This window comes from Gymnogyps californianus, chromosome 2 (assembly GCF_018139145.2).
Source record: "Gymnogyps californianus isolate 813 chromosome 2, ASM1813914v2, whole genome shotgun sequence".
Taxonomy (NCBI): Eukaryota; Metazoa; Chordata; class Aves; order Accipitriformes; family Cathartidae; genus Gymnogyps; species Gymnogyps californianus.
In genome coordinates this window covers 120,798,601-120,825,338 of record NC_059472.1, presented here as the reverse complement: position 1 = coordinate 120,825,338, position 26,738 = coordinate 120,798,601, and the positions used below count along the sequence as shown (strand labels likewise).

The 26,738-nt window shown below is 38.8% G+C and overlaps 2 protein-coding genes across 6 annotated transcripts in view; one reads left to right on the top strand and one right to left on the bottom strand.

Moving 5' to 3' along the window:
- Positions 1-2,600, top strand: part of SH3BP5 (SH3 domain binding protein 5) — a 56,008-nt gene extending 53,408 nt beyond the window's left edge. The window contains exons 8-9 of the mRNA XM_050892679.1: positions 207-467; positions 1,149-2,600. Of these exons, the coding sequence (XP_050748636.1) occupies positions 207-467; positions 1,149-1,330 (443 nt within the window). The 3' untranslated portion in view covers positions 1,331-2,600. The remainder of the gene's footprint in view (positions 1-206; positions 468-1,148) is intronic.
- Positions 2,601-5,574: 2,974 nt separating this feature from the next.
- Positions 5,575-26,738, bottom strand: part of CAPN7 (calpain 7) — a 34,158-nt gene continuing 12,994 nt past the window's right edge. For 2 of the 5 annotated variants that reach the window (XM_050891168.1, XM_050891169.1), the window contains 14 exons: positions 26,283-26,368; positions 25,263-25,356; positions 23,506-23,652; positions 21,655-21,761; positions 19,971-20,091; positions 19,584-19,728; positions 17,671-17,770; positions 15,942-16,077; positions 15,407-15,482; positions 12,918-13,063; positions 12,157-12,219; positions 9,357-9,487; positions 8,027-8,119; positions 5,575-7,945 (listed from right to left, as the gene is read on the bottom strand). In XM_050891168.1, the coding sequence (XP_050747125.1) occupies positions 7,801-7,945; positions 8,027-8,119; positions 9,357-9,487; positions 12,157-12,219; positions 12,918-13,063; positions 15,407-15,482; positions 15,942-16,077; positions 17,671-17,770; positions 19,584-19,728; positions 19,971-20,091; positions 21,655-21,761; positions 23,506-23,652; positions 25,263-25,356; positions 26,283-26,368 (1,590 nt within the window). In that variant the 3' untranslated portion in view covers positions 5,575-7,800. The remainder of the gene's footprint in view (positions 7,946-8,026; positions 8,120-9,356; positions 9,488-12,156; positions 12,220-12,917; positions 13,064-15,406; positions 15,483-15,941; positions 16,078-17,670; positions 17,771-19,583; positions 19,729-19,970; positions 20,092-21,654; positions 21,762-23,505; positions 23,653-25,262; positions 25,357-26,282; positions 26,369-26,738) is intronic. The other 3 variants (XM_050891171.1, XM_050891173.1, XM_050891172.1) reach the window with 2 other exon arrangements.

The window sequence follows — 26,738 nt, the reverse complement described above, 5'->3', positions numbered from 1 at the left end:
TCCTCAAAGCAGAATCAGGCCTTCATGATCCATGTAGGAAATGCCGTGTTAAGGCTTTGCAAAGGGGGCAGAGTACAAGAAGAGGCAGCCCGTGGGTTAGCAGTGCGTGCGTGTACAGAAGATGCAAACCTGAGAAACTGCTGTTGCCCAGGAAGGTGCAGGAGCTGGGTAGGTTTGCTAACTGGAATATTCTTTGAACATTGCAGTGGCTTCAGAAGTGTTTGAGGATGACAACGGCAGCAGCTTCATATCCGAAGAAGATTCGGAAACTCAGTCGGTGTCCAGCTTCAGCTCTGGTCCTACGAGCCCCTGCGAGGTGCCCGCTCAGTTTCCTCCTGTGACGCGACCTGGAAGCCTGGATCTGCCCAGCCCTGTATCCCTCTCTGAGTTCGGGATGATCTTTCCTGTCCTCGGCCCCCGAAGCGAATGCAGCGGGGCATCCTCCCCCGAGTGCGAAGCTGAAAGAGGTACGCACAGCTGGATACGCCCTGGGCCAATGTTTTTCAGCTTTATAAAGGGAGCAGGAAAACCTTCTCAGCTCCCCTAGGCATATCGCCAGCTCACTGAGCTCTGACCCGCTGGCCGCTTCCTTGGGGAAGGCAGTTCTTGAAGGCCCTGCATCCCACAGTTAACGATGACATCTAAAATGTTTTAATTATTCTTCTCCTGGCTGGGAAGGTTCCCCAGTTCTGTCTCAGTGGTGGGGTTCGAGGTTCCTCACGAAATAAGTGATCAGTGGGATTCTGATGGTATGTTTATTTTAAGGAAAATCTGACTTTTTTTTTTTTTTTTTAAATTACTGTCCTGCTTGCTGAAAATCCTGCTTTCCAGGAAAAAAAAAAACGAAATAACGTGCCAAAAGGAATCTCTTGCAGGCTCTGCCAGCCCTTGCTGACAAATTCAGACTAGAGGATTACCACCGCTCTTGTGTACTCCAACCTAAGGCTGTTTACACTGTAATGTGCTGATGCAGTGCACAAGACAAGCGCAGCTTGGAAGGCCAACTTCGGTTTCGTTAAAGCGTCTTGCTCCTGCTCCTATATTTTTTTTGCGCGCTTTGGTGAAGGAAGCTGCAGAGGCACCCGCTTGAAGCTTAAGTTGCAGAATGAAATCCGGGTTTAACATCTAGTTTAATCCTTTCTTTGCAGGGGATAGGGCAGAAGGGGCTGAGAACAAGACAAGCGACAGAGTGAACAAGAATAGGAGCAGCAACAGGAGCAGCTCCGCTGAGGGGCTGGCTTTGGATAACCGAATGAAGCAGCTCTCCCTTCAGTGCATGAAAATCAAAGAGGGGATATGCGCAGGCAGAAAAGCTGCCCAGATTGGCTGAGTCCTTCTTGTGCCCTGTCCTGATTAATGGGAGTATAAATATTTATACATGAACTTCTAAGTGTTTAAAGAACATTGTGCCAATAATATATGCCAAATCTTAAGCGTTTACTCTAAGAATTTAAAACTGCACTAAGAAGTCTAATTGATGTGGAGGGCTGAAGTTTTTATTCAGTAAATCCTTTGTAGGCCGGACAAGTTACCAACTGTTTAAGCTGTGCTCATATTTCACAGACTTTGTAAATTGTTTTGTAGCAGCCTGGCTGAAGCAATAACTAGTAATGTTCCCGTGTAAATTCATGCCAGTAGGGGGTCTGAAATTCAAGCCAGACATTTGCAGAGAGCGGTTTGGCTTCAGTTTTGTAGAATGAAATGCTCTTTAGATACAGTGGATCTCTCAAGTATAAGTGGCATATTCTTTAAACATCTGTATTTGTCTGTATTATGCTGAAACTGTAGAAATATTTTGTATACAGGAAAGCTGTTGCATGTGTGGGGTCTAAAAGCCTTCACTCTTCCCTTGGTGCTCACAGAAAGGATAAAGATGAGTCACGCCTGTAAGAACTGGTGTTAAGAGACAGACAGACAGAAAGGGGATGGTAACGCTCAGCGGTGGTAGGCCCCTTCCAGCCACCTTCCCGAGTCTGGCTTGGACTCTGCGGGTGATTCCAGTGACCAAAAAGAGTTGATTGGCCCCCTGCCCTTCCCCTCCCCTGAGAAGTGAAGTATTATTTTTCAGCACTTTAAGTGGTTTTTTGCTCAAAAATGGGAGTCGTAGATGTTTTCAGAACAGTGATGATAAGGGATGCGCCTTTGAAATATGCATGAAGAAACGGAATTGCCAGTGTAGATTGACAATGTGTTCTTAAGCTTCTTCGTAGGTTGTACTGTGTGGGGTTTTATAACTGTTAAAGGGACTTGGGATTTTAGTAGCCCTAGAGAAAGTGTTCAATAAAACTAGAAAGGGCACAGGCATGTTTTGCCAGCAGCTGTTAGGCAGTAGTAGTGTCTGGTAATTATGCTAATAAGTGGTAGTAAAAATCCTAGGGCTCTTCAGTTTTGGTGGCTAAGCATTTCTGAAAGCACCATTTTATCTAAGATGTCAGTTTATATTGTTAATTTGATGGGAATTTTAGTATTGCCCCCAAAGTATTTTCTATTCTATGTTTTTGCAGTCCTGTTGTATTTCGTCCCTGCCCACGGCTTGTGTATCTATTCTCAAAGTTAATGTAAAATTCTTCACACTACAGTAAACACTTTTGTTTTCCACATTTCGAGTCTGTGCAAGCTAAGTGTATCTCAAGCGCTAAGAACTGAATCTTCTCCCGCAGCGAGTTTAGTCTTTAAAATATCCGCTTCCAGTTGAAGACTGCAGCCCGGCGTCGCTCTCTTTGGCATTGGATTCCTTTGCAGTATGTGGACAACTGTTACCTCCTTCCAGCTTCCTCAGTCCCTGCATCCATGATTCACTTTTTATTCTGAACCGCGCGAGACCAGAGCTTTAGCCACGTTTTCCAAAATCCCTTAGTATGCAGAAAAGAGGAAGGTATTCTGTTACATAACACCTCTGTACTTAATGCTGCTGAAATTTGCTGTAAGGCCATGCAGAATTGGAGGTAAAGAAACCTGTTTTCATAAAAATTAGATTCAACACATTACAGCTGTTCAGCTGCAACAGCTTTAAATATTTATACATTCAGACCTGAAGGCTGAACTCTGCCATTGGTAGCATTTCCCAGCCCAATAAAAGCTTAGGAAAGAAGTCTGTGGTTCCAACTTCTGATGTGACCAATGCTTGGGGAGAAGCTGGGATTGACAGTATTAAATACAAAATGAAAAGCAGTACAGAAGTGCCACATTGTATTAAATGCTTTTACTTAAACTTTTGTAGTTAAGCTATTGTCTGTGCTGCATACAGTCAGAAAAATTAGCAGAGGTATTTGTGGTTGAACATCTTATTTTTGCAGACTTGCCAGTCAACTCCTATTACATTTCCCTGGGTTGTTTGGGTGTGTTTTTGGTGGTGTTTGGTTTTTGTTTTGTTTTTTTAACCTGTCTTGCTATCAAACTTCCTCTCATCTTGCCAGTTCAGACTGGAAACCCAAACTCCCTGCACTGGGGCAATGAATTAATTTTATGTTCAGCAGGATATAAAAATAGTTGCGTGCGCTGCCTTGCTTATGTCCTGACCGGGTTCAGCTCCCAGCAGGCTAAAACCATTGATCAGGAAGTACGAAAGGGTGTGGAACCCACCATACCCTTACTTTTACACCACGCTTTTGCAAGATTTGTTTAAAGATCTTGCTGCAGCCTTCTTCCTTTGGCGACCCTTGGACTTGGCAGGTAAATCACCCTTCAGACGTGCAAGCAAACAGGCAGAACTGCGTGTCTAATAAATTAATGGAAAACTCATTTTATTTAAAACTTCATAAAAGCCATAATTATAAATATGACAAACTTAAATGACCATACATCACTATGGAGTACAGGTAAATGAACAAGCTTTCTCCAGTTACTTTTCTGTTGGAGCTCTTTATGCATTCTGAAGTGTAACATGATGGTAGCTGCCTTCATGGGTATAAAAATAAGCCTCTGGTGTATCAAAGTATATGTGATCACTTCAGCTGCCCTGAAGTGAGAGTGTATAAAGCAAATGTGAATTCTACTTCTCTTTGGTATTATCAAACAATTTAAATGTCCTTTTTGACTAAGCAATGAAAACCTCTACTGTATGTACACAAACGTAGTTCTAAATAGCTGGCTGTTCAAACACCGCATAGATTGTGTGGTCAAGTGCATAATTACTGTACAAAATAGTTACATGAAACTTGCATCAGGAAATGAGGACTGAATCTTGGGCTCATGAGGCAGATGGGATAGAAGCTGTTGGTACCATTCAGCCATGGTACTACCTCTCACTCAGTCTTTGAGAACTGATGGATCAGATTAACCTGTGTCTTCCTAACAAAACAAACTGGGGGATGTGTGTGTCGCCGGGGGTGTCTCACTCTGAACTACAAACAGCAGCATTATGGGGTCTTGTATGGAGCTTTAAAGTGGGATTTAAAAAAAATTACACAGAAAAGGCTTTGCAGTGCATAAGTAAGGAGAATGTCAAAACTTCTGAAGAGGCTATCTCCAGTTATCCCTCTGCACCACTGATAGAGAATTAAAAATCATTTCTTTGTAGTAGTCTGCCCTTAGTGAATCAAAGAAAGTGTAAATCCTCTTAAAGCCCCTTACAGCAACTGTCTTTCATTTTGTCAGTTATCCCCCTCGTTCTGTAGCTCAGGCAGTAGTTCAGAACTGTACAGTCTGTGACAAACAACTTAGGAGTGCAGGATGCTTGTTGGTATATTTTATGAGGCTTTGTATTTTAATGTTTAAAAGCTTGAATTGCATGTTTACAGGCAGAGAAGACTTAAGGGTCAAGAGGTGCAGGACTGTCTAACTGGAAGTAAAGTAACATGACCAATATACCTTTGTTACAGTCTGAGCTGTTGTGCAGCTACTTAAATTTTTGCCCACGCAGGCCTTATTCCTTTCTAAAAGTCTCGCTGCGTAACATTTCCATGCTTACATCAGCATTTAATATTCTCTGTCATACGGATCAAAAAATGCTAAACAGTATAGGGGAAAGAAATTGGCCTGAGGCTGTGTTAAAATCTAAGGATCAGTTCAGTTTCCAATAATTTTTCCTGATTTATTTGTAGAAAAAATATAGAAGTACATATTTGACAGAAAATACCAGAGGAAATCATAAGTGCTTACAGGAACATTTTTTTCCTAAGAAAAAAGGGCAAGAAAATTTTGTTGTAAAATTAATTTGCCACAACCAGAATCTGTAGACTAGAATTTATAAGAATATTTTGTATTTCCTTTTAAATACTCCACCTGAGTGTTCTGTCCTATATCTGAAGGGAAATGTACAGTGATGGTATTCTAGTAGCCTATGTAGGTGCAATATTTGAATAGGACTTGCGTTATAAAAGGACACTGATACTGAGCTTAAATCCTGTGCATTTATGGGGATGAGCCCAATCCACTGACTGTACTGTACGTGTAAGAAATGTTAGTGTATCCTGGTGGGGACAGGATCCTTTGTCCTTAATGCCTTTGTCTGGCATTAAGAAAGTGAGTACATTCCTTGCTTTTAGTTTAGCACAGTATGGAAGCTGAGCCTTATGCTTGTTTCATCCAGCATAAGCTTTGGCACTAGCTTGTGCTCGGGGGGGGGGGGGGGAGGGGGGAGAGGAAGAAAGAAAACCCCCTTCCTGCAGAGTAGAAACCAACTACAGAAGACGAACAACAGATTTTACTGTAGGCAAGTCTACCAGCTTGATCTCAAACAGCAGAGGATGTGCAAGAATTCAGTACTGAAAGCTGGCAGTTCCGGCATCTGCCTTTTGTACTGTCAAAAAGATACACAGTTGAGACTTCCTAACTACCTCTAACTTCATAGGTGATAAAATATATGCGGGACTCCATTGCCACTCTGGTTTAGCCCGAGCTAAAAACTTAACATAAATTTGTAGGGAAAATGTGAGTTGAATGAAATTTTAATTTTGTAGGGATGAAGCAGTCCTTGGCGCGTACTCCCAAAAGTCAAGGATAACCACAAAGAACCTAATCTGTTTTTTTGCTCAGCTTGTGCCCATGCTGTTCCCTCTGTTGATTTGTTGCAATAATCATCAGTAACTTCCCTGCAAAAGAAGGTAAGTCACACTGTGACAAACTTGTCACAAATTTCCTAGCCCAGATGGTCTTTGAGAGAACTGCAGTCAGAAAGGCATGTGTTTTCCATGCCCTTTTAAAGCTAGACATTTGTTAAAAGCAGCTGTCTGATGAAGGAAATGAAACAAAAGGATCTTGTACTTTCTGGAGAGGGCTAAGAGCAGACTTCTACGGGAACAATTTTAGCCCACAGGTAATATTTCTGGTGCTCCTGTAGCATGTGTGCTCAGTTTCCCAATGACCAAATGGCACCTGTGCTCTACAATAAGATTTAAATGCTACCTTTTTGCTTGGAAAACCGTCAAACCAACCTGAATGGCAAAGAACCTCCTATGGCTGTTTTAAAAACATCCTCCCCCAACTGCCAAATATAGTGGAATTTTAAGTCTGCCATTTGTAAAAGGACAAAACCCAATGCATTTTAGCATCAGTGAGGCAGTTAGTATTTAAATTAAAAAGAAAAACTTGGTTATCTTTAAGCCTCTTCAGATACAATGTATATAGATCTCCTGGAGGACGAGCACTGATAGTAGGCGTCTAAAAAAATCTTATTCTGGACTAATCCCACTTCCACTATTTTCTTAAGAACTCTGACCCTACTCCTATTGATGACACTGGCCAAGTGCTCAATTCATTCACTGGTTTCAACTTAAAAGAAAAAGGTACCTTTTAAAAGATGTCTTGTATAATGGGAGCAGCAAATGCATTTCTTGTGGCTGTGGTTTATTAGAGGGAGAGGTTTAAATGATCCTTCCCCTACAGGCTGAATACTTATAAAAATGATAAGAATAAAACATTTCTTTGCTGGGATGCTGGTGGTGGGTAGTTCCCTATCTCCTCTCACCAGCCAATGAGACTACCTCAGTAGGTACAGAGAATCTTACAGTGCACCTGTAGATGAAAACCTTTCACAAAGGGTGTGCTGCGCTGTTTGTACGCTACTGCTGGCTAACCTCCTGATTTTACTGCTGATCTGGATCAAGCTAGGTCTTGCAGCTAGTAGGAAGAAAGCCATAGAGTACGTTGTGCTGTAATATTATGTGTAAAGTAATACAGACATGAAATAACAGCTCTCAAAGTACATGTAACATGAGTGAAGCCATCGCTTTTCTTTTAGAAATAGGTAAAGCAGGAATCTTCCTTTTCCTTTACTCCTATATACATATTCTAGATAAGCTGAGCATGTTAGTCTGAAATACTACCTGCTCAGCAGTAGTAAATTTACATTTAGATGTGAGAACTAGTTCAATGCTGAAAACATTCAAGATAAATAGCAGCACAAATATGTAGTAAAAGCTATTTGGTCCTGAGACTGAATAAGCAGAATACACAAGAATATTTTTTCTTACATGTTTACTTTTAAGAATAAAATCTTAAACCCATAGACCCTGTATTTTGGGAGAAGAGAATTTCAATGTTAGTTTTTCTCTTAACTTACTAGACTTTGAAGTGTGGAAAAACTGCAATAAACTGAGTTCTGCCAGTTCATTTGAATATAAGCATTTTAGCCCATTCATGAGCCTGTTGAACAGTGCTCACTCGAACACCATAGCAGCAAAAACCACAGCTAACTGTCTACTACAATTAACTGGCAAATCAGTGATTCCATGCTTTTGGCTATAACTTAGAATGTAATTTTCTTTTATGCATATGTATAGTAAGAGTTATTCACCTGTTCTCAGACTGTAGGACAGATCAAGAACACCTCCTTAAATGGTAATGCACAGATCTGTCTCCTCACTGCAGCTGTGATACCTTAACAGGAGTAGCACTGTTAAAATCTAAGAAAAAAGGACCCTCTTGTTGAGGCAGGAATGTGGTGGGGATAATGTTGTAAACTCCAGCAAATACGTTCTCCACTTCCAAGTAGCAAAATCCACACCTATGATAAAAGAAACTACCTGTTAGAACCAAGATCTGAAGTATGTTTCAAACCTCTAAGACTTCATTAAGTGAGTATTACCTGTAGTCACCACTGCTCTTTTTCTGAAAGCCATAGGAACCAGGATCTCCTACAGTCGAGACCATGACGAGTTCAAAACCAACGCTGTATTGCCTGCAAGTGATGTGACAGACTGTTACTTTAGTTATTTGGGTCATCAGGATTACTATGAAGAGGGCTATTTATTAAAAACCTACACAGTATAACTGGAAGACATCTAAAAGTTTTGTCACATTTGTGACAGAAACGCTGAGTCAAACTTACCCTGACATGACTGTAGAATTTGGAGGAAGGCAGAACACATTTCAGGTTTGGAACTAGACTATATGGAAAATGCCTGCTCGAAGTCTGCCTCTGCATTTAAGCACACTTCAAGCAGTTAAACTTGTGGTGACGCACTCCTGTGCCACATGGCACAGATCATGGGGTGTGATCTGATCGCTGTCAGAGGAATCGATGTCAGTGATCTCAGCAGAGTTTCTCATGTTGCACTATAACTTGGGAGAGTTTGTGTACTACCTGTTGACGCATGTGACAGCTACCACTGCCCCCGTCATTCAAACTACCCAAATATGATCTGCAAGTGCAGAAAAAAATGCATACAAAAACCCCACTCAGTCAGTGGGAGCAGTATAGCCACACCTTTGCACTCATTTTCATTTCATGAGAGAAGGGGTTTCCTCAAAGAGGGGAGGATGGATAGAAAAGTCCTGCCGTTTTGTGAGGCCCCACTGTACAGCTTTGCAAAAGATAAACATTTGACTGCATGTCAGGAGATGTTGCTATTTAGAAGCGCTGTATACTGGTATTTTGAGGTAGATCATGAATTTTGCCAAAGTAATTTGACCTGCGTAGGTCTACTCTATAGGGCACTGACATCCAATACTTCTCCTGGCCTGCTAGTGGCACAGTAAATGCACTTTCAGAGCTGAAGCTACTGCATAGGCCATTGTTTGAGAGCCTGTAAGGGTTTAGTATCCTGCATATTAGCTCTACTACAAAAGAAAAGAAATTATGATCATAATTAGTTTTAAGAGGAAGAAAAAGTCCTTTGTACCTTCTTCCCTTCTGTGCAAAGCCTAGCTCTGCTCAGACCCCAAAACTAAAGAGAAAGGCAGCTCCTGCTTTCCTTGTAGGAAAGGTTTAAATCAAAGTTTAAATGTGCAGGTTTAAATCACTATTGATGGTGATGTTAGAAACATAACTAGTACTAAATCTGAGCTACCTCCCCATACCTTGTCTTCTGGATTTTCAGGGAGCTTCCCACCCTCCTCATGGAGGATACTGACAAAGCTTTATCTTTAGCATGTAATACTCTCGCTGTGTTGATGCACGCTTATTCTCTACAAACCTTGGTCCCCGTAGTTCAATTAGCAACGGTCCATTCTTGTCCAGCTGGAATTGATAAATGGGGTTATTTTTGTAGGTGTCTCTGAAATTTCCACATCCTCCAGCACTGTGACCTTTCCACTGTCCATTAACCTGAAAGAAGTAAAAAGTACAGAAAATACTTTATATCCTGAGGATTTGTATTGCTTATCTATACACACAAACAAGACGAGAGGCTCCTCTCACTTTAGAGGTCACTGACTTTAGTAATCTCTCCTAATTTTTAAAGTGCAAGTGAAAGACTGTGTTAAGTGTTCAGAAAGTTTCACTGCAGTCCTCCACCCACCTCAATCAAAGCCTTAGATCCCTTAGAAGTGTACTGTATTTTTTCAGCTTATACTAAATAACAAGTGACTGCTTCTGACTATGACAAACTGCATCTAACGGAAGATCTATATTCCCATCTGTCCCATAACCTGGACTATGCAGGTTATGTTTTTTTGCTCAGACACTCCTCTGTTGCGCTAAATGAGAAACAACAGCGGTACAGGAAGTACAACACTACCTGTGTTGTAACCTTTGCTTTTGAAATTGCTGCCTCCAGCCCTGGCCATTCACCTCTATACACTCTCAGAATCAGCATTACAGGAGACAAGATACCCATAAGGACAGATTCCACAAGGACAAAGACATTCAAGAGGAAAAATGCTGCTCAGACTTTGAGAAACAGGCCATCTGTTTGCAAGTTCCTCCTGCTAGTCATTAAACTGAAAGGTTACACTTGTAAGACGTGCCAGGCATTCACACAAATTCATAGCTGAGATCCATTTCTCCTGTTACTTCCCTCCCCTTTCTGTCACATCAGCAAGGAGCAACATTTTTTTCCTGTGATTTAATTCCTTTACTCAGTGTCCAAAAACCTCAAACATGGCAAGTTTGGAAGCAAGGGGGATTTCTCTCCCCCCACCATGCTACCACTCAGGAACCTAAAACTGCTGTGTGCTGTTAGCTTTCCAGGTCTTTTCCACCTCCGCTGCACTTAGTTCCAGGAATCCCCCTAGGGCTTGGTGAGCTCCAGAGGTGACCACTCAACTTTAGTATAAGACAGCTAACAAACAGAACTTATTTTACTGGTAAACTGTGAATTAGTTCTCTGCTTGTTTTAAGTGTGATGACTGACTGCTAAGCAAGCACCAAATAAGCATTAAGCACAGGCAACTAACTTTTTGTATTTAATCATAAAGACAGAGCTGGCCTTAGATAGATAGAACATGTCTTTTATTTGAATACTAGACAGACATCTTCAAAGTATTAACAGGAGGTTTCCACATACTTAATTTTCTTTTGAAACATAATACAACATAAAAAAAATGTCCTGCCTCAAACAGGCTGGTCACCTTCAATGAGTTTTTGACCTCTTAAAGCAGTCCCCCAAACTAAGCCCAGTTTTTAAGATCTAAAAAGCACAATGGTTTCTGGAAGAACCAAGCAAATCATCTCACTGTTCCCAGGAATCTCTCTAGCCACTTACTGTTCTCCAGAACAGGCTAGCTTCAAGGGGCTGTTCCAGAAATAACAGCTGGTACGATACACTGTCTGAACTCAAGAGCCTAGCTGCAAACCAACGTGTCCCCCTGACCACACACAGTAATGGAAATCCTTGGCTTCAGGCATGAGCGTCCTAGAAAATTGACCGTTCCACTGTGGCTCAAACTAGCCTTGTTTCTCCCTTCCTGAAGAAGTTACTGTTTGGACAGAAGACTTCTGCCTATAGTAGGATTCCCCAGGGTATGCATGGTACATACAGAGATTAAAATTAGCAGCTACTGGCTTATTCTTTCTTGAGGATAAAATTGCTAATACATGAAAATACATGCAAGTTACTTTATCCTGTGAGCTCTTGGCTATATTTGTACTTCAGCTGAAGCTATAACTGCAGTTCACGTTGACAGCTGAAATATGAACAGCAGCTGGCCCCAAAACTGCCTGGGCTTCTGACTTAATTTCAGTCAAGTTTTCTGCTCTTGCCCCTGCTGCTGTACTCTCAGGGAGCATTTCTACACAAAATGTACCATGGGTATATTGCCTTGATCCTGTTCAGCAATGTGAGCGCTTATCCCAATTGTTCCAGACCTTTGAGATGTCTTCACAAAATTTAGGAACAGTAATGTATTGTGATACTGCCATCCTAAGTCCGTTTGTCACAGTCTTGCTACTGGTGCCTTTGGTGTGCCATTGCTGATTTTGTCCCATCGTGCCAAGAGTTTTTCCAAGAAAATCATGCAATTCTCTCAAGGGAAAACGAGCAACGCTTTTTTGCAGGGTTTTTACTCTGCAGTAGTACTAGCACAATCTGATCTCTGCAGAGTAATTACATATCAGGGTACAGGTTGTTATTCTAAAGGCCAGTCTATTCTACAAAGGCTTCACAGTATATCTGCAGTGGTACAGCTATAGCAACACGCTCTCCAATGAAGGTGGAGCTTACATACCAAATGCCGGTGAAAGTTAAGCTGCCATCCATCCAGAGTGGTGTGAACAGAGTGAGCCAGCCCAAGGACTTTTATGTTGGTATGAATTATGCTAACAGTGCAGCTAATTGTTTGGCAAATTATATGTAATTTAAGTACAGGATTGGTCTTGTACTAATGAAGCTTAGATTAAGCTTTAGTTAAGAAGTTTTGTTTGTTAGAAGATGGCCTAAGCTGGCATTTTTTGGGCAGTAGTATAAAAATATACTTAAAAACCTTGTATATCTCAAATAAGGAAAAGCCAAACTAGAATTATTATCCAGTGACCCATAAAAGAAAATACTTCTTTACCCGTTTGGAAATGGTGTAAGGTGTAGGAATCTTGGAAAAGGTGAACTTGCACAAGGAATACACCTGTGTTGTAAAAGAAGAAGAAGATGGTCACACATTCATCTGGCACTTTTCATATGAAATCATGACATGTTAAAAAAAGCAGAACTGCCTACACATCATTTTTAGATACTTGTTCACTACATGCCTATATTACTCATCAGGCGACCCTGTCTGAAACTCAAAATCCAGAATAGTGCTGGGACTACCAAGACTTAGTTCTACTTAATTTTTCTTAAAAAAAAAGCAAAATGGAAACAATCTGCATTTTACTTTTTTCAGTGACAAAAAGAGACATCTAGCATTGATCATCACATGACTCTGCAGTTATAGAAAAACCCAAATACTGAGTTCAAGGACTTAGAGGAGTCAAAAAACTTTAAATCCTAACTGGCATCTAAAATTGGCTTATTTTGGATACATAGAGAGCCAATGCTTTGCCTGTACACAGATATTAATTTTTTATTCTAGGAAATGAAAGTACTTTTCAGCTGATTTCATTACTAAAATTTCATTACTAAAACCACACACACTATATTGTCTTAACTACAAATGGAGAACATTATCAAACACTTCATCCAGTGGTTCTGCTCCATCGTTCATAGCCTTCCTCCCCAAAATAACAGTATCGATCCATAAGTACACTTTTTTATCAAACTTACAAATAAAGGATGCTTTATAGTTTAATTGTTTACATTTGTTATGAAACCAACAGTACATACCCTGATGGTGTAATGGATAGTGTTTTGTTTCTCATACTGGGACACCACTAAGGTAAATGTATGGGGCCCTGGAGAGGTCAGCTTTATCTTGGTCAGATAATGAGGACTGTTAATCCGAATACCATCAATATACGGAGGAGGATCAGCTGAAAAAGAAAAGGATGAACACCTTTCCCCGATCAAAAATCCCCCAGCTTGGTAAACTTGTTAGCCATTTTATATCAGTGAATTTTGCCAGGAAAGTCAGATTGTTGGTACTAAGGTTAGACTGTAAGCAGACCTGAGTGCTCTCAAAAGAACAGAGCCTCAAGATTTGCTCATAAAAAGGACTGATAATCTTAAGAGCAACTATCATTTTCAGGAGAGGTACATCACACGTGACAGGACACAAATTCTGCACTTGAAAGTACAGCTTAAATCCCATGACTTGCAAGAACTGCTTATCCACCTCCCACCAACATCACTACTCAAAGAAGACCTACTGTGATTATGTTGAAATTTAAAGAGAAAGATAAGGAATGTTTGAGCACTCTTTAAAAATCTCTGAGGAGTCTGTTCCTTCTCCATTGGCTGGAGAATGCAAGCTGCCAAAATCTTTGGCCATTGGGTAAACAAGACTTTAAAACATGTTAATGTCTTTAATTAAATCACACACACTTTCTCTCTCTCTCTCTCCAAATCCTTGTGATCATTACACAGATGTAGTTGCATCCCAGTACCAATGCACGTGCGGTACTTATTATAAACATCCCAAATATTTGCTTTTATAATTAGACAATGTAATTTGTTATTTGGCCTCTAATTGGTTCTTTCCAGACTTCTTTTAATTTCAGTGAAGCAGGAACAAGTCTAACCAATTACTTCAATAGGCTCAGGATCACGTCCTTTTATTTTCTGCCACAAAGCAACATGGGAGAGGGGAAAGGATTAATATAAAACAACGAGAAGCTTAGGAATGGGAAATCTCGGCCTCACTGCCAAAGGATTAACCTGCTTTGTTCTGATCTCATTTTAACAGATGGTAAAAATAATACTGCAGCTTGACCAATCTGTTTCCATGGAAAAAGGTTTTAAACAAGTTTGAGCTCATGAGATTAAAAGTTTATAAAAGAGTTTGGGTAGCGAGACAAAACATATGAATCATCCAGTTCTTGCTAGTGGCCTTACTGGAAGACTGTCTCTTTCAAGCACAACCGAACAATTCCCTCCCACTACAAAAATCTGTTTGGTTTGCCTACTTAAGAACATTTTCAGTAAGACACAGGTGTAAAATAAGCCCTGCTACAAGTATTAGCAACACCAGAAGCAAGTCTTGGGCTGTAAGGAGAAGCAGATGCTTTAACAAGATCAGGTCTTGCAAAAACAGATGATGATTTGGTTAGGTCTCAACAGATGCTTTCTGCAGAAAGACAGCTTGGATTCTAGGGGAAGTGGTCGGCAGAGTTCACTGAACAAGACCAGAGATGAACAATGCAACCCTTACCAGCCGTTCCAATAGGAAAAAACCCACAAATTCCATTCTTTGGTGAAAAGAGCTTTAAAAGCTACTCTCCAATTAATTGTTGCTATTACCTGTTGCATGAGCTGCTACCTGAATGCAACCCTGGTTCTAAAGAGGTTCCCTATTTGTAAAAGCAACAGGCCAAATCCTACCTGCCTTAGGATGCACCTTCACTGAATTATTCCAAAGAATATTTTTACAGAGATGTCTAACTTGACGTAAAGAATAAATAAAAATATGATATTATTAGCTCTTAAAGTTGTGGTCTACCCTATCCATTCAAGCTGGGCATTACCTTTACTTCCTGTGTCTCAACCTGTGTTTCAGATCTGCTATCTGTCTTGAAATAAAACATACATGGCTTTTTCACAGCTACAACAAAGCTCCAAAAGCCAAGCCCCTTCTTCTGAAGGTGAGTAGAATCTGACCTATAATGACCAAGAGTAATACTTTGATAAAATTTGAACATCTAAGTATTTTTCTTAAACATTCCATACCTGATACTTTGAAATATGTTGAAGTGTTCAGCTGTATCTCATGAGCTTGCTTAGGTACTTTAATAAGCCAAGTTCATAGAACAATTAACCTTGATTATTTTCATTTAGTGGAAGCCGTAAACCTTTAAATAATTTCACAAATGTGGGAAATAATTACGCTATCAGATAAACAGAAGCACAACATCTGTTCCCTCCCTTCTCCCTACTGCCACTGCAAAATAAAGAGAACAATAAAGAAAATGCTGCACCAAAGTAAGTGTCAGCAGGACTATGTAGACCTCTTAGCATGCTTCCAACATGTACAGCTTGGTTTATTCCTTCAGTGTAGACTGTTGAAGGTGGTCAAACAGAGCTAAACAACTATTTCAGAAGATTGACCTCTAAGAGTGAGGCATCTAGTTTTAAAGCAAAAAATGCCTTTTCTCTCCACAAAATCCTTTGCAATTCTTCATTTATTTCTAACATAATCTTGATAATTAAGGTACACTAACCTGGATAGTAAACTTTTTTGCCATCAGTCTTGTATACAACCATTGTAATGAATTCCCGATTGTGTGCAAAGTCATCCTATAAAAAACACAAATCAAGTAGAATTGTACACTTCTGTGGAACATAACTAATGCTTAATCAGAATCAAGTACACATTCTGTCACCCCCTTTTGTCACCACACGGTATGATCTGATATTTGTGTTTATCGAGATACTCGATCCAATTCTTTTTAAAATACCTGAAGTAAATAAACTGCCACTAATTTCACTTATAACGATTCAGGCCCCGAGATTCAAAGTTACTTCAGAACCTTTATGGCAGAATATAATCACTTAGCTCAATTTTTACTCTGGGTCTGTTTCAACAATCTTGTTTGTAGGTACATGCACCTGCTGAATTTATAATTTATACACATACGCAGGCATACATACCTGACCATGACAACATAAGCAGTAATATACTAATAACAGAAAGCTATAGGGAAAGATTTACGGAAGATGTTGCAGAACTGATAATACAGAAAAAGAATTCGGCACCTTATCTGTGATGTGCCTGCTAAGCAGAACCCAGACGGCAGCACCACCTGGTGGACACTGGACCTCTAGCTTGTACTGAGGATTATTGGCCAGGCTGTAGGCATCCTTCACCGGACCTTGCTTTGCATCCCAAGTACTAAAAGTAATACAGACATGTTATTAGACAAGTAAGATACTAATTCGTGCTTTGAAAACTAACTCCAAATCCTACATATATACAGAGCTATCTATTATCAGTAGCAAAGTTACTGAAGGCTAACTTTCTACTGGAATCTGACAGTGGTTACATAATACAATCGCGTCAGAAGCATTATCTTACAACTTTGTTTTATAAATGACTTCACTACAGTACATGCGTGATAATAAAAAATGCTAAATACAAACAGCTTGTCTGTTTGGCATGGTGACTGCAACCACACAAAGCACAGGAAAAGCTGAACCATTCAAGGAGCCTGGGCTACCCAATTATAGTCATGATTGCACACACCAATATTAAGTGAAAAAACTTACGCTTTTGTAACTGTAGAAATCCATATATAAGCTATGGTTACTTTCAAAAGCTTGCCACATTTTTTTCCTCCAGTTTTTTATTGAGGTAATTTTTATTTTAAAATTTGATCTGTTTCATGTTTGGAAGGGTGCCTGCACGAAGCGTGAAAGATCTCTGAGGTACCCTATTGCAAAATCTGCCTGCTGCCTCATGAACTGTCTAGACAAGGAAAATAACAGTGTGAAAAACTAAAAAGTGCTGATGACTGAATGCAAAGCATGGCATGCTGGAAACACAAATGGATAAAGCTATTCATAAGTCAATTATCACCACCATTACTCCACTTCTTATGGCAATTGCCACTGTGCTAGGCCTTTCCCTACAGAGGCACAACAATCACTAATAATACAAGGAAAGACAGACTAATAGATGAGCTTTGAGATTAGCATACACATTACCTCATCTTGCTACATCACTACAGTGTATTTTAGAATTAATTTGAACACAAAGATGGAAGGAGCCTTTACAGATAAGCTCAGCAGTTGCACTATGGATGAAGGAGCTTGTGCAGAGCTAACAAACGCAGAAACAGTGTGGAAGCAGTGGCAAAGTGCAGTATAGCGGAATGGAAGAACAGAGAAACCCTTGCTTTCCGAAACTGACACACACACTTACCCTCAAACTGGGTGACAAAAAGACTGAATGTGATGGATACTAGGTAGGAGACAGGTATCATGTTCAGAAAAAAAAATCAGCAGGCAAGGAAGATTACTTATGATAACTACAACTGGTGAAAAATGGAGTTAAACTACTCTGACATCAGTGAACACACCCTGTAAAGACAACACGCACTGCACAAATGACTTGCAACTGGCCAGGAAAATGAATTTCAAATAAAAATTAGGTCACTCAAGCACTGTCTGCTCACTGCGTAAAGACGGACTGCACAAAAATATGATCTCTCTTCCAATAGAGAGATGTGGGACTGAGGTCAGAATCTGGTTACTCAACCTTAGGTCCACAGCAACATCACAAAGGTCACTGGAGTTTCAACAATGTTACAGAAGTAGTCAAAAACAAAGTCTGGGCTGAGAATTTAAAAGTGTAAAGTCAGGCTCAAGAGAGCATGGTTGGAGTTCAACCTCTTCAAGCTGTAACTAGGAAGAATGGAAGGAAGGAAACACCACATCAGAATATTTAGTGAGATATCGACACAAAAGTTTTATCTCTTGGACCAACCTGTGAATACATGTAGATTCTTTAAAAAGACTTGGGTTCCAACTCAAATAAATAACATCATAGTACTGGCACAGGTCCTCCCAGGCAATCCAGAAAATGCCTAAAAAGGAAATGTTATTGTTTCCTCACCAGACACCTTGATTTTACTTGTTTTTCAAAAGTCTCTTTCCAGGCAAATGATATAGCTTATATAAAACAACATTTCTGTAAAACTTACTAGTAATGTCTGCATTGCCCAAATTTCTAAATTTAAACTTAACCCCCAAAACAAACAAGTTAAACCAAGAAAAACAAGTTAGTCTCTGCTTATCATCAAGGACTTTCTGAAGCTGTCAGAATGCTTTTCATTCTCAAGCACTAAGCAGAAGGCATGAAAGAATCTGTTATATTGAAAGAGACATCATTAGGTGATTCTGACCTGCCTTCCCCTTTCCTAGGTTTCTGAGGAAAAAAAAAAAAATTACATAGTCAAACAGGTTCCCCCAGTTCAACAACCTACTTCAGTAGTCATCCAGCATGATCATGTATTCAATCAACATGTGAGTACGTTTGAATGTATTTCTAAGATACTTCATCCACCACCTACATGACTTGCTTTGGCACCCTGAATCTGCTTCATCTTTACAACATTCTCATGCATTTATTCTAATTCTCCATAGCTCCCTTAATTGCAACTCCAGCCAACAACAATGCCTGCAAGCTGATGAAATGAACTCTCAAAAAGGTAACAGCCTTATAATTCAAATCTCTGACACAGGCAGTTGTAGATCTTGCAGCACTAAAAAAAAAATGCAGTCATAATAGCTACACACTTAAGACAGTAAGACCAGAGTGTAAATCTAGTCAGAAGAAACAACTCCCTTAAAATTACTAATGTAATTTTATATAAATTTTAACTACTAGATGTTACAGATACAAATTCCTCGCTAAATGAATTGGTAAATAAATAATGAGCTAGTCTCTCATAACTGTCACAAAATCAGGGCTGCTAGTCTTATATTTAAATCAAAAGTTTTCCTTATGCATTTGCACAAGGCTTATCAATAAATGCTATAATTTAATGGGTTTGGATGCATACTCTTGTCAAAATAGAGTAGCACTGAACAAAAGGGCCCCCTCACAGAGATACACAGACAGCAACTAGGATACTATAAAGAGAGCAGACATCTCTTTCTGAATGTAAAACGCAGCTTCTGCAGAATTTCTAAACTGTCAGCAACCTGCCCCTCCACCAGCAAACCCACACTGACTTTCCAGATGCTACACTCTTCTGCTCCCTAAGGAAGGTGGGACAGGAAAACACCAGGCATCATTCCAAGTGGTTTCTCTGGACAGTGACATAGTAGTACCACTGTCTCAAAGACGGATCTCAATGTACTCTTACAGCTGGAAATAGAGTGTATGTAAAGATTTATTTATAGATATATTAATGTAATGCAAGGGAAAAAAACCCACTTACCTCCAGTGCATAACCTCAAATACAGGCAAGACTAATTTAAATACCGATCACAGTAAGCATGTTGATACACATTTGCCAATGTTGGAGGAAACCCCCCCCGAAGTCGATTCATGTATTAAAAAGCAGCATTACACAGCTTACTGTCAGAATGTTATCTTTGCACTGAACTCCCCCATGCCTAGATACTGAGACAGCAACACTTAAGCAAGGAGGTAATTTCTTGTCAATGAATTCGAGATATATTAAACAGTCCAGATGACTTAAATGCCAGACAAACTTGTAATAACAGATTTAAATACACAAATACTTCCTAAACTTTTGGGCTATTTAGTTTCTACTATTTGTTTTACTCTCCCTCTCCTTGCGCTTAAGCATTTCTTTCCATCTTCCTGCAGGGATACACCACAAAGATCCATATTATCTGAAAAGACAGTGAATTCTTAAACCTTATTACCATTGTCTATTTTCTGAGCTGTTCTTGGATCAAAGTTCAAGTATTTTTGTAAATCTGGGGTCCAATTTCTTGTGTCATTTTCACTGTATCGTCCCTTCCAACGTAAGTGGCTCCAGGGATTTTTCAACTGAAGAAATCGAAGTCCCTAAAGAAATACAAAATAAAATTGCTGGATTCATCTTGTCAAGGTAATTTTTATATTTATATTAACATGGAATATGGACCAATAGCTCAAGAAAATACACCATCATTAAGCTTTCTGGAATTTCCCAATGGAGCTCAAGACAAAATAAACTATATTAGCCATTAGAGCAAAAAATCAGTAGCTACCCATCGCAGACAGGTTTCAAAGAGGCATCTGAAAACATCTTCAGTTTTACTTGATACCTTATATTCTCTTATATCCAAGACTGCATATGCATGGGTTGGAACTAAACCCCATTTTTCTCCTTCCTCTTCAGACATCACCCCTGTTGCTGTTGTGATAAGGACATCTCCCTTGTGAAATCTATTCAAAAAGAGGTGAAAAATAGCTTAATTAAAATCTTGCAAGTTGCAAACTAACATTTGCCAGACATTGTAATAGTATGTTTTCACACTGTCGATCAGCATGACCCTGCTTTATAAAAACTGGAGTAAAGTTTTTTTTTTCAGCAGAAATCACTCCTGAAAAAGCTTGAGAAAGTGGAACTATTTTCTTTCAGTATTTAAGTGTAGACTTTAAGTGAAAAATTATTTTCATATAGTTTCATAATTTCATATTTTTTATAAATAAAAATCAGCATTTATCAACCCGAAGCACAATCTGTGTCACTTTTTAAAGATACTCTTCACAGATCTTCAGCTGAACACAAATGTGGTTTCATTAGCCAGTCACTGCATATAGCAAATTAACAGCTCTGTCACACCCCCAGGATTCTGAAGGAGCTTCCCAAAATCTCAAGAATGAGAAGTTCATGCTTCTATACTTCTGCAGGTGTTTACACTAAAGTTTTGTATCCCCCAGCATAGGTCTTACAGGGTCTGAATTGTCAACCCACAACAACTGAGTTCTGCAATTGTTCTGAATTGCAATTCTTAATTTTGCAACAATTATTGTTGTGAAAACACACTAGCATGTTTCCCAGCCCATGCTAAAATGCAACTACATGCTCAGCATCCCTAGAGAGTTTACAGGGTCACTGGACTATGGATCGACACATTTTCTGTCTAGCACAGGTGAAAACAGTGATGCTATAATGGCTAGATCCCATCCTAATTGCAGTCACACCTCCAAACTGCAACGCCGGAATACCTGAAAAGTTGTTGACAATCATCTGAGAGCTCCTAACCAACTGAAAAAACACTGTAGAAAGAGTCATGCTCTTTTATCATGAATGCAGATGTTTCAGGCAACAGAATATCCCCCTTCTACTGCATTGAAATGCTTAAGAAACTGGTGGCACAAAACGGTTTTGAAAGAAATCAAAGTACTTCCTAGCTGACATTTATAAATTACAGCTACATCTTTCACCATAAGTAGAATTGTTATGGTAGGTCTGAAGATCAGTACTGCAGTTTTGATAGACTTTTGCCGCTCCTCCAGGAGATTTACTAATGGGGCATAATAACCAAGATCTTGTGATATGGTTAGAAATACTATATTATATCTGCTTGCTAAGGACAGCAGATCAATGCCAAAGTTCTGAGGAACTGTGTGGGAACACAGAACACATTTCCTTCTACTTTTTAAACACTTTTAACTTGGATATTGTTCCAAGCTGCTCTTTTTTGACTCTATATTCTATTTTCTTCATCAAGAAATGGGCTACTATTTTTTTTTTCTTCATACGTAAAGAAGAAAAATCACCTCAAACAAAATACCACAATATTTTACTCTTCTGTTCTATCAAAGCCACCAATATCTCAGTTTTTCTTCTTCCAGAAAGCATATGGAAGTTTTATAAAGCACAATTTGTAATAGTACCAAAATGCTATCGAAGGATCTGTGGTGACTGTACTGCTTCTACAGTGGTAACGCAGCTACTACACAGCAAGTATTTTAATTACTTAGGAAAGAACAAACTTCTACCTCTGATAAAGCATTCTGAAAGTACTATCTTTATTGAAAGCTTGATTGTCAGAGTGCATAGCAATTCTTTCAGGTATCCAACCAGTCAGTGCATGGAGATCAATATTCTGAAATGCAAGCAGTCAAAAGAAATCAGAATAGATAATCCATCTATAAGCATATAATGTCTGTACACAAATTATAAAAGCGCCTTGAAAGAAATCAAGTATACACAAGTTACAATATAGCTCTACACATAAAAGCCTCACGATTAAGACCACATTAAAAAAACACACCAAACAAAAACTTATTTGATTAGTTTAGGACAACATTTCCAACCAGCCTCTAAAAAAAACAAAAAAAAAGCTGGGAAGTGAACCGATGAAACAAACTGGAATTTCAGAGCAATGGAAGCATAAGAGAATGATCAATGGTGCTCAACTCTATGATGTGTTCTATTTATTTCGTTGATTCACAGACTTTTAAAGCACAGTCTCAGAAGCACTATTTGGAACCTTGCTATTATACATGCATTTTAAATAATTTAAGTTTTACTTCCAAGGCTCAGGGTTTGGGTTTTTTATTCTTTTTGGTAAAGCTGACACTGACATGTACTTCCATAAAAAGACGCTTTAATCTCCCCATTTCATCTCCTTGAAATATTGCTTATTCCCTTTTCTTTTGCTTTGTACTCCTCAAAGCAAAAGCAGAGACTATAAATGCTTGAAGTGTCAATAACCAGCACTGGTGGGTGGGAACTTGAGGAATTACAAGTACAACACAGCCAGTAAGTAACCCTGATTATACAAGGAAGCTATAATACAGTCGAAAGCAGAGGGGGCGGGAAGGGTAGAGATTAAATGTCACAAGTCAAGCTGTTTTTCCAGATAGCAAGTTAGAGGACAACAACGGGAATAAAACACAGCTATTCTTACCAGCTTCTGTCCTCCAAAACAAAGCAGCCCAACACTGACATAAACATACATAAAAACGTATGCTACATTTCCCCTTATACAAAGCCACATTTGTCTCCATAATAATTTTTCAAAAGGTGATGATTACCTAGTATACCCTCCAAGAACACGATTCTCAAGACACCAATTAGAATGTGAACAGCACCATGAAATCAAAAATATACTGTTAAAATTTTAAAGAATTTTAAATTAAAATCAGAAATGCTTCCTAAGTAACGGATGAAGATTATGCGGCCTCCTCATTTCAGTAAACTGGCCCTCTTTAAAAGAATAATTTTCATGTCAGCCTAGCTGCAGTACGATGACTGGTTCTTTAGTAACCACATTATAGGAACCCATTACATATTTATGTAAATGAGTGGAACAATCTGATAAACTTTCACAGATCAAAGTACTTGCTCCCTCTATACACACGTACTAAATGACTAGCCTGTTCCTTTCCCAGCTGACTCCCCTATCTAATGAGGGAGAACTGTCCTATTTATTGAACGAGTTAGAAACCAAAATCAGCAGTACTGATATGGGCAAAAAATTTATGACTTTACCCAACACATTCATCTAGACTCTATATAAGCACATACACTGCCCAACTATAAGTGCCAATCCTGCAGTCAGAGAACTAAGATTAACTCTTCCCATCAAGATGTCTTGCTCATTCTATTTTGATGGAATAAATCTCATCAAGTACAGCTAAGCATATTTGTGAAAGAAAGAAATAGAAAAAAAAGTAAGAAAATGTCAAACCCAATACTTGCCTCCCCAAGCAATTAATTTATTTCACTAGAAGGGAAGTTATTTGACCCAAGATTATCTAAGTGGAATTTTTGCCTCTTAGGCAAAATAATCTAGTTTTTACAGAAATTATCTGTAGTACTCACAGAAATAATCTAGTACTTACAGAATTTGATCCAGGAAAATCATATCCTCCCATGACCTTCATGTAAGCCTTTTCTATTAGCGACACCCATAATTCATTCTTATTGTTAGAATAAGAGCAGAGAAGTTCCCCACTATGATCAACAGGTAACTGGTCATCTATGATTACCTGTGTGAAATAAACAAATGAAAAATCATCATCAAGCTAATAAAGTATTTCGGAAGTATTTAAAAAATAAAACCAAACTCTCATTAATACACAGCTTCTCAGACAGCCAGATCTGACCATCGGTCTCAGATGTGGAGACCTCTATCAATCCTGCAGTGGTTTGCCCAAGTGAACAAGAAATTCTATTGCCAGCTCTTACTTGCACTGGTCCACTGGGTGACCTGTGATCACCTGCCTCGCTTTCCTCTATGTAAAATTGGGATGATGATGGTATGCTCTTGTAAAGTGTCTACTATCTATTGTAAAAGGTAGCCACAGAAAAGTTCAGTGTAATTACCAGCATAAAAAGTAAAGAAAAGCCTAACAATATTCCTCACCTAATTAGGAAACAGAGAATGGACTGTGCTTGGTAGCCAGCAGAAAAATAAACAGTTATTTATCTATAAGGAAACAAACTATGTGTCACATCACTTTCATAGTCTCTAGTTCCAGATTTAAATTTCTTCTCTCTGGAAAAGAAAAACAACCCAAAGCAGCAGTTGTGAAAGTATTAACATCTCTTCTTTAAATTAGGTAGAATATATTCAGTATTATTACAGATTGTTACTGCAGTATTTGTAGTGGTCTGAAACAGTTTCCCAGAACAGATGTTTCAGTTTCACGTTGGCATTAGTCCGTTACCGATACAGGCTACCAACACAGTACATTTTCTGGTCAAATCCTACCTCGCAGGAATGAATAATCCTTTTCATAGAAGAGCAAATGGCCATTCATCCTAACAAAAGGCAGCCATTAGGAGATATTTTGGAAAGTGTATTAAGAGCAAGGCAAGCACATAAACGCTACTTCCCTGAAACATTCAGATTCCGGAATTTTGCAACTCAAGGACTTCCTGACCCAGAGGTTATATCTTAGCAATTAATATCCTTTGAGGACTTTCTCCTTACTCCCCCGCCCCATGAATATGACCACTCAACTTTTGAACTCCCATAAACATTCATCAGTCACTATGATCTGCAATAATCAGTGCTACAGTTAAGTATTATAAGAAGAAATACATTATTTTATGCCCTTATTTATTGCACTGAAAAGAAAATGAAGCCATTTGTGAGTTTACGAAGTTCTGTCATGTATCTTCAGGCATCTCCTCTCCTTACAAAAAATCTGTGGTCATTTGAGTTATTCCTCTATGGTCATTCCATGTTTATACTCTTCCTGGATGTCCCCCTCTGTACTTTTTAGTTCTGTAACTTCCTTTCCAAGATGGAGTGGAAAAGTGGATTACTTGCACACCCTATTCATAAATATGGGATACATAATTTTGTTCCTGTATGGTTTTCATAATTCTTGTAAGCAATATAAGGATTTTTTAATTAATTTAATGTGAGTAAGGCTATTTTCATGAATGTCTGTAGAAGAAATACCTACATTCTGTTACATAGTTCACAATCAAAATGAATCTCAAAAAGTTTAACAATTAAAAACCACTTTCCAACAAAATGTGTCTAAAGTTTTTGCTATGCAAGCATAGCTTCACAGTGAAGCAGATCAAGCCTTTAAAATATATGACTTAAACAGTAACAGTATTAAGACTCGCCAAAACCATTTACCTTTCTAGGTACACCATTGATATGAAGCTTCACCATGTATTTGCCACATGGATTATATTCTGGTTCTCCTTTCTTATTCTGAGGGTAAATTATACTGTTTAAAAAAAAAAAAAAAAAAAAGAGGAAATTGTGACATAAATGACTTGGCTGTACAGACACTGATAACAATAAAAGTGGGATTAACATAGTCTGTTTCTGGAATTTACACTGAACATAAATATGGAATTTTTAATGAAAGAGCAACTCAAATTTAGTAAAACATACAATGATGTTTAAATAGGTTTTATTTTTCAGGCCTTGCTCTCGCTGCAGTTCTCTGCTTAATATAGTAACAAAAAGAACATAAGTAATCTAATTGTTTCTCCAACAGAAGCAAGGCAAACAAATTTATCTTACTATTAAACAAATGGTATTTACATATCTGTAGTATAAACACAGTATTTGCCTGAATGACAAGTGAAACATTTGAAGAAGGAGAAGACACTGCAGAACTCGCTGCTCTTGAAAAGAATACAAGTTCAGTTCTAACGAGTATAGGTTAAAACAAAAAAATCCAGGAAGAACGTTCACACGCTGGTCTGGCAACGGGCTCCTGGCAGAGTCTGCCAAACCCATGCCAAATTTATCACAGGGCACCAGTCAAGTGGAACTGAGATAGTGTTGTTAACATTAATTCGAAAATGAGATGCAAGATGGACCACCTGTTGCACAGCAGTTGGCACAGCAAAGTAGGAAAATAAACCTATAAAGCATTATAAGTAAAATTTCTATTAAAAACCAAAGAAAACCTTCCAAACTATTTATTACTCCTCAACACACATCTGAAGTTAGAATCCAGTGTCTGTATACATATCTATATAAACCTGGCTTCCCTCTCAGAAGTGCTGAAGCCACATGAGTGCCAGGGAGATGAAGGTGAAACAAATGCTAGTTTTTACTGTGTCCAACTGTCATAGAATATACTGCAAAAGTTTGGCAGTATTAAGTCTGAAGAGATCGTAAAAAGCAACAGCTACTTACCTTGTGATCAATTTTTTGTTATATCTTCTTTCATATGCTGCACTGATAGCTAGTGATGCCACGAAAGAACAATCTGACACTATTGTCTATAAAGAAAAGAAAACCAGTGAGGACATTTACTAATAACTTAGATACTGAAAGACAAATGGGGTGTGTGGAGGGAAGGAAAATCATCAGCTAGTAATTCCCTTCAAAAGGGAAAGATTTGAAGCAAGTGAAGCAAAGTTACTACTAAAAAGGCAGGAAACATATGCTTGCTCAACATGAGGCCCCTACAGAGCAAACCAGAGTTAGGATTATTAGTGACAATCAGAGGCAGGTGCAGATACCTCAGCATTCACTCACACTTACTGCCTCCTCCCCAAAACACACTGTGTAATATAAACCATATCCAATGGCATAATCTATTGCTGATTTCAGAATAGCTTGGGCCATCTGCAACTTAACACTAATCAA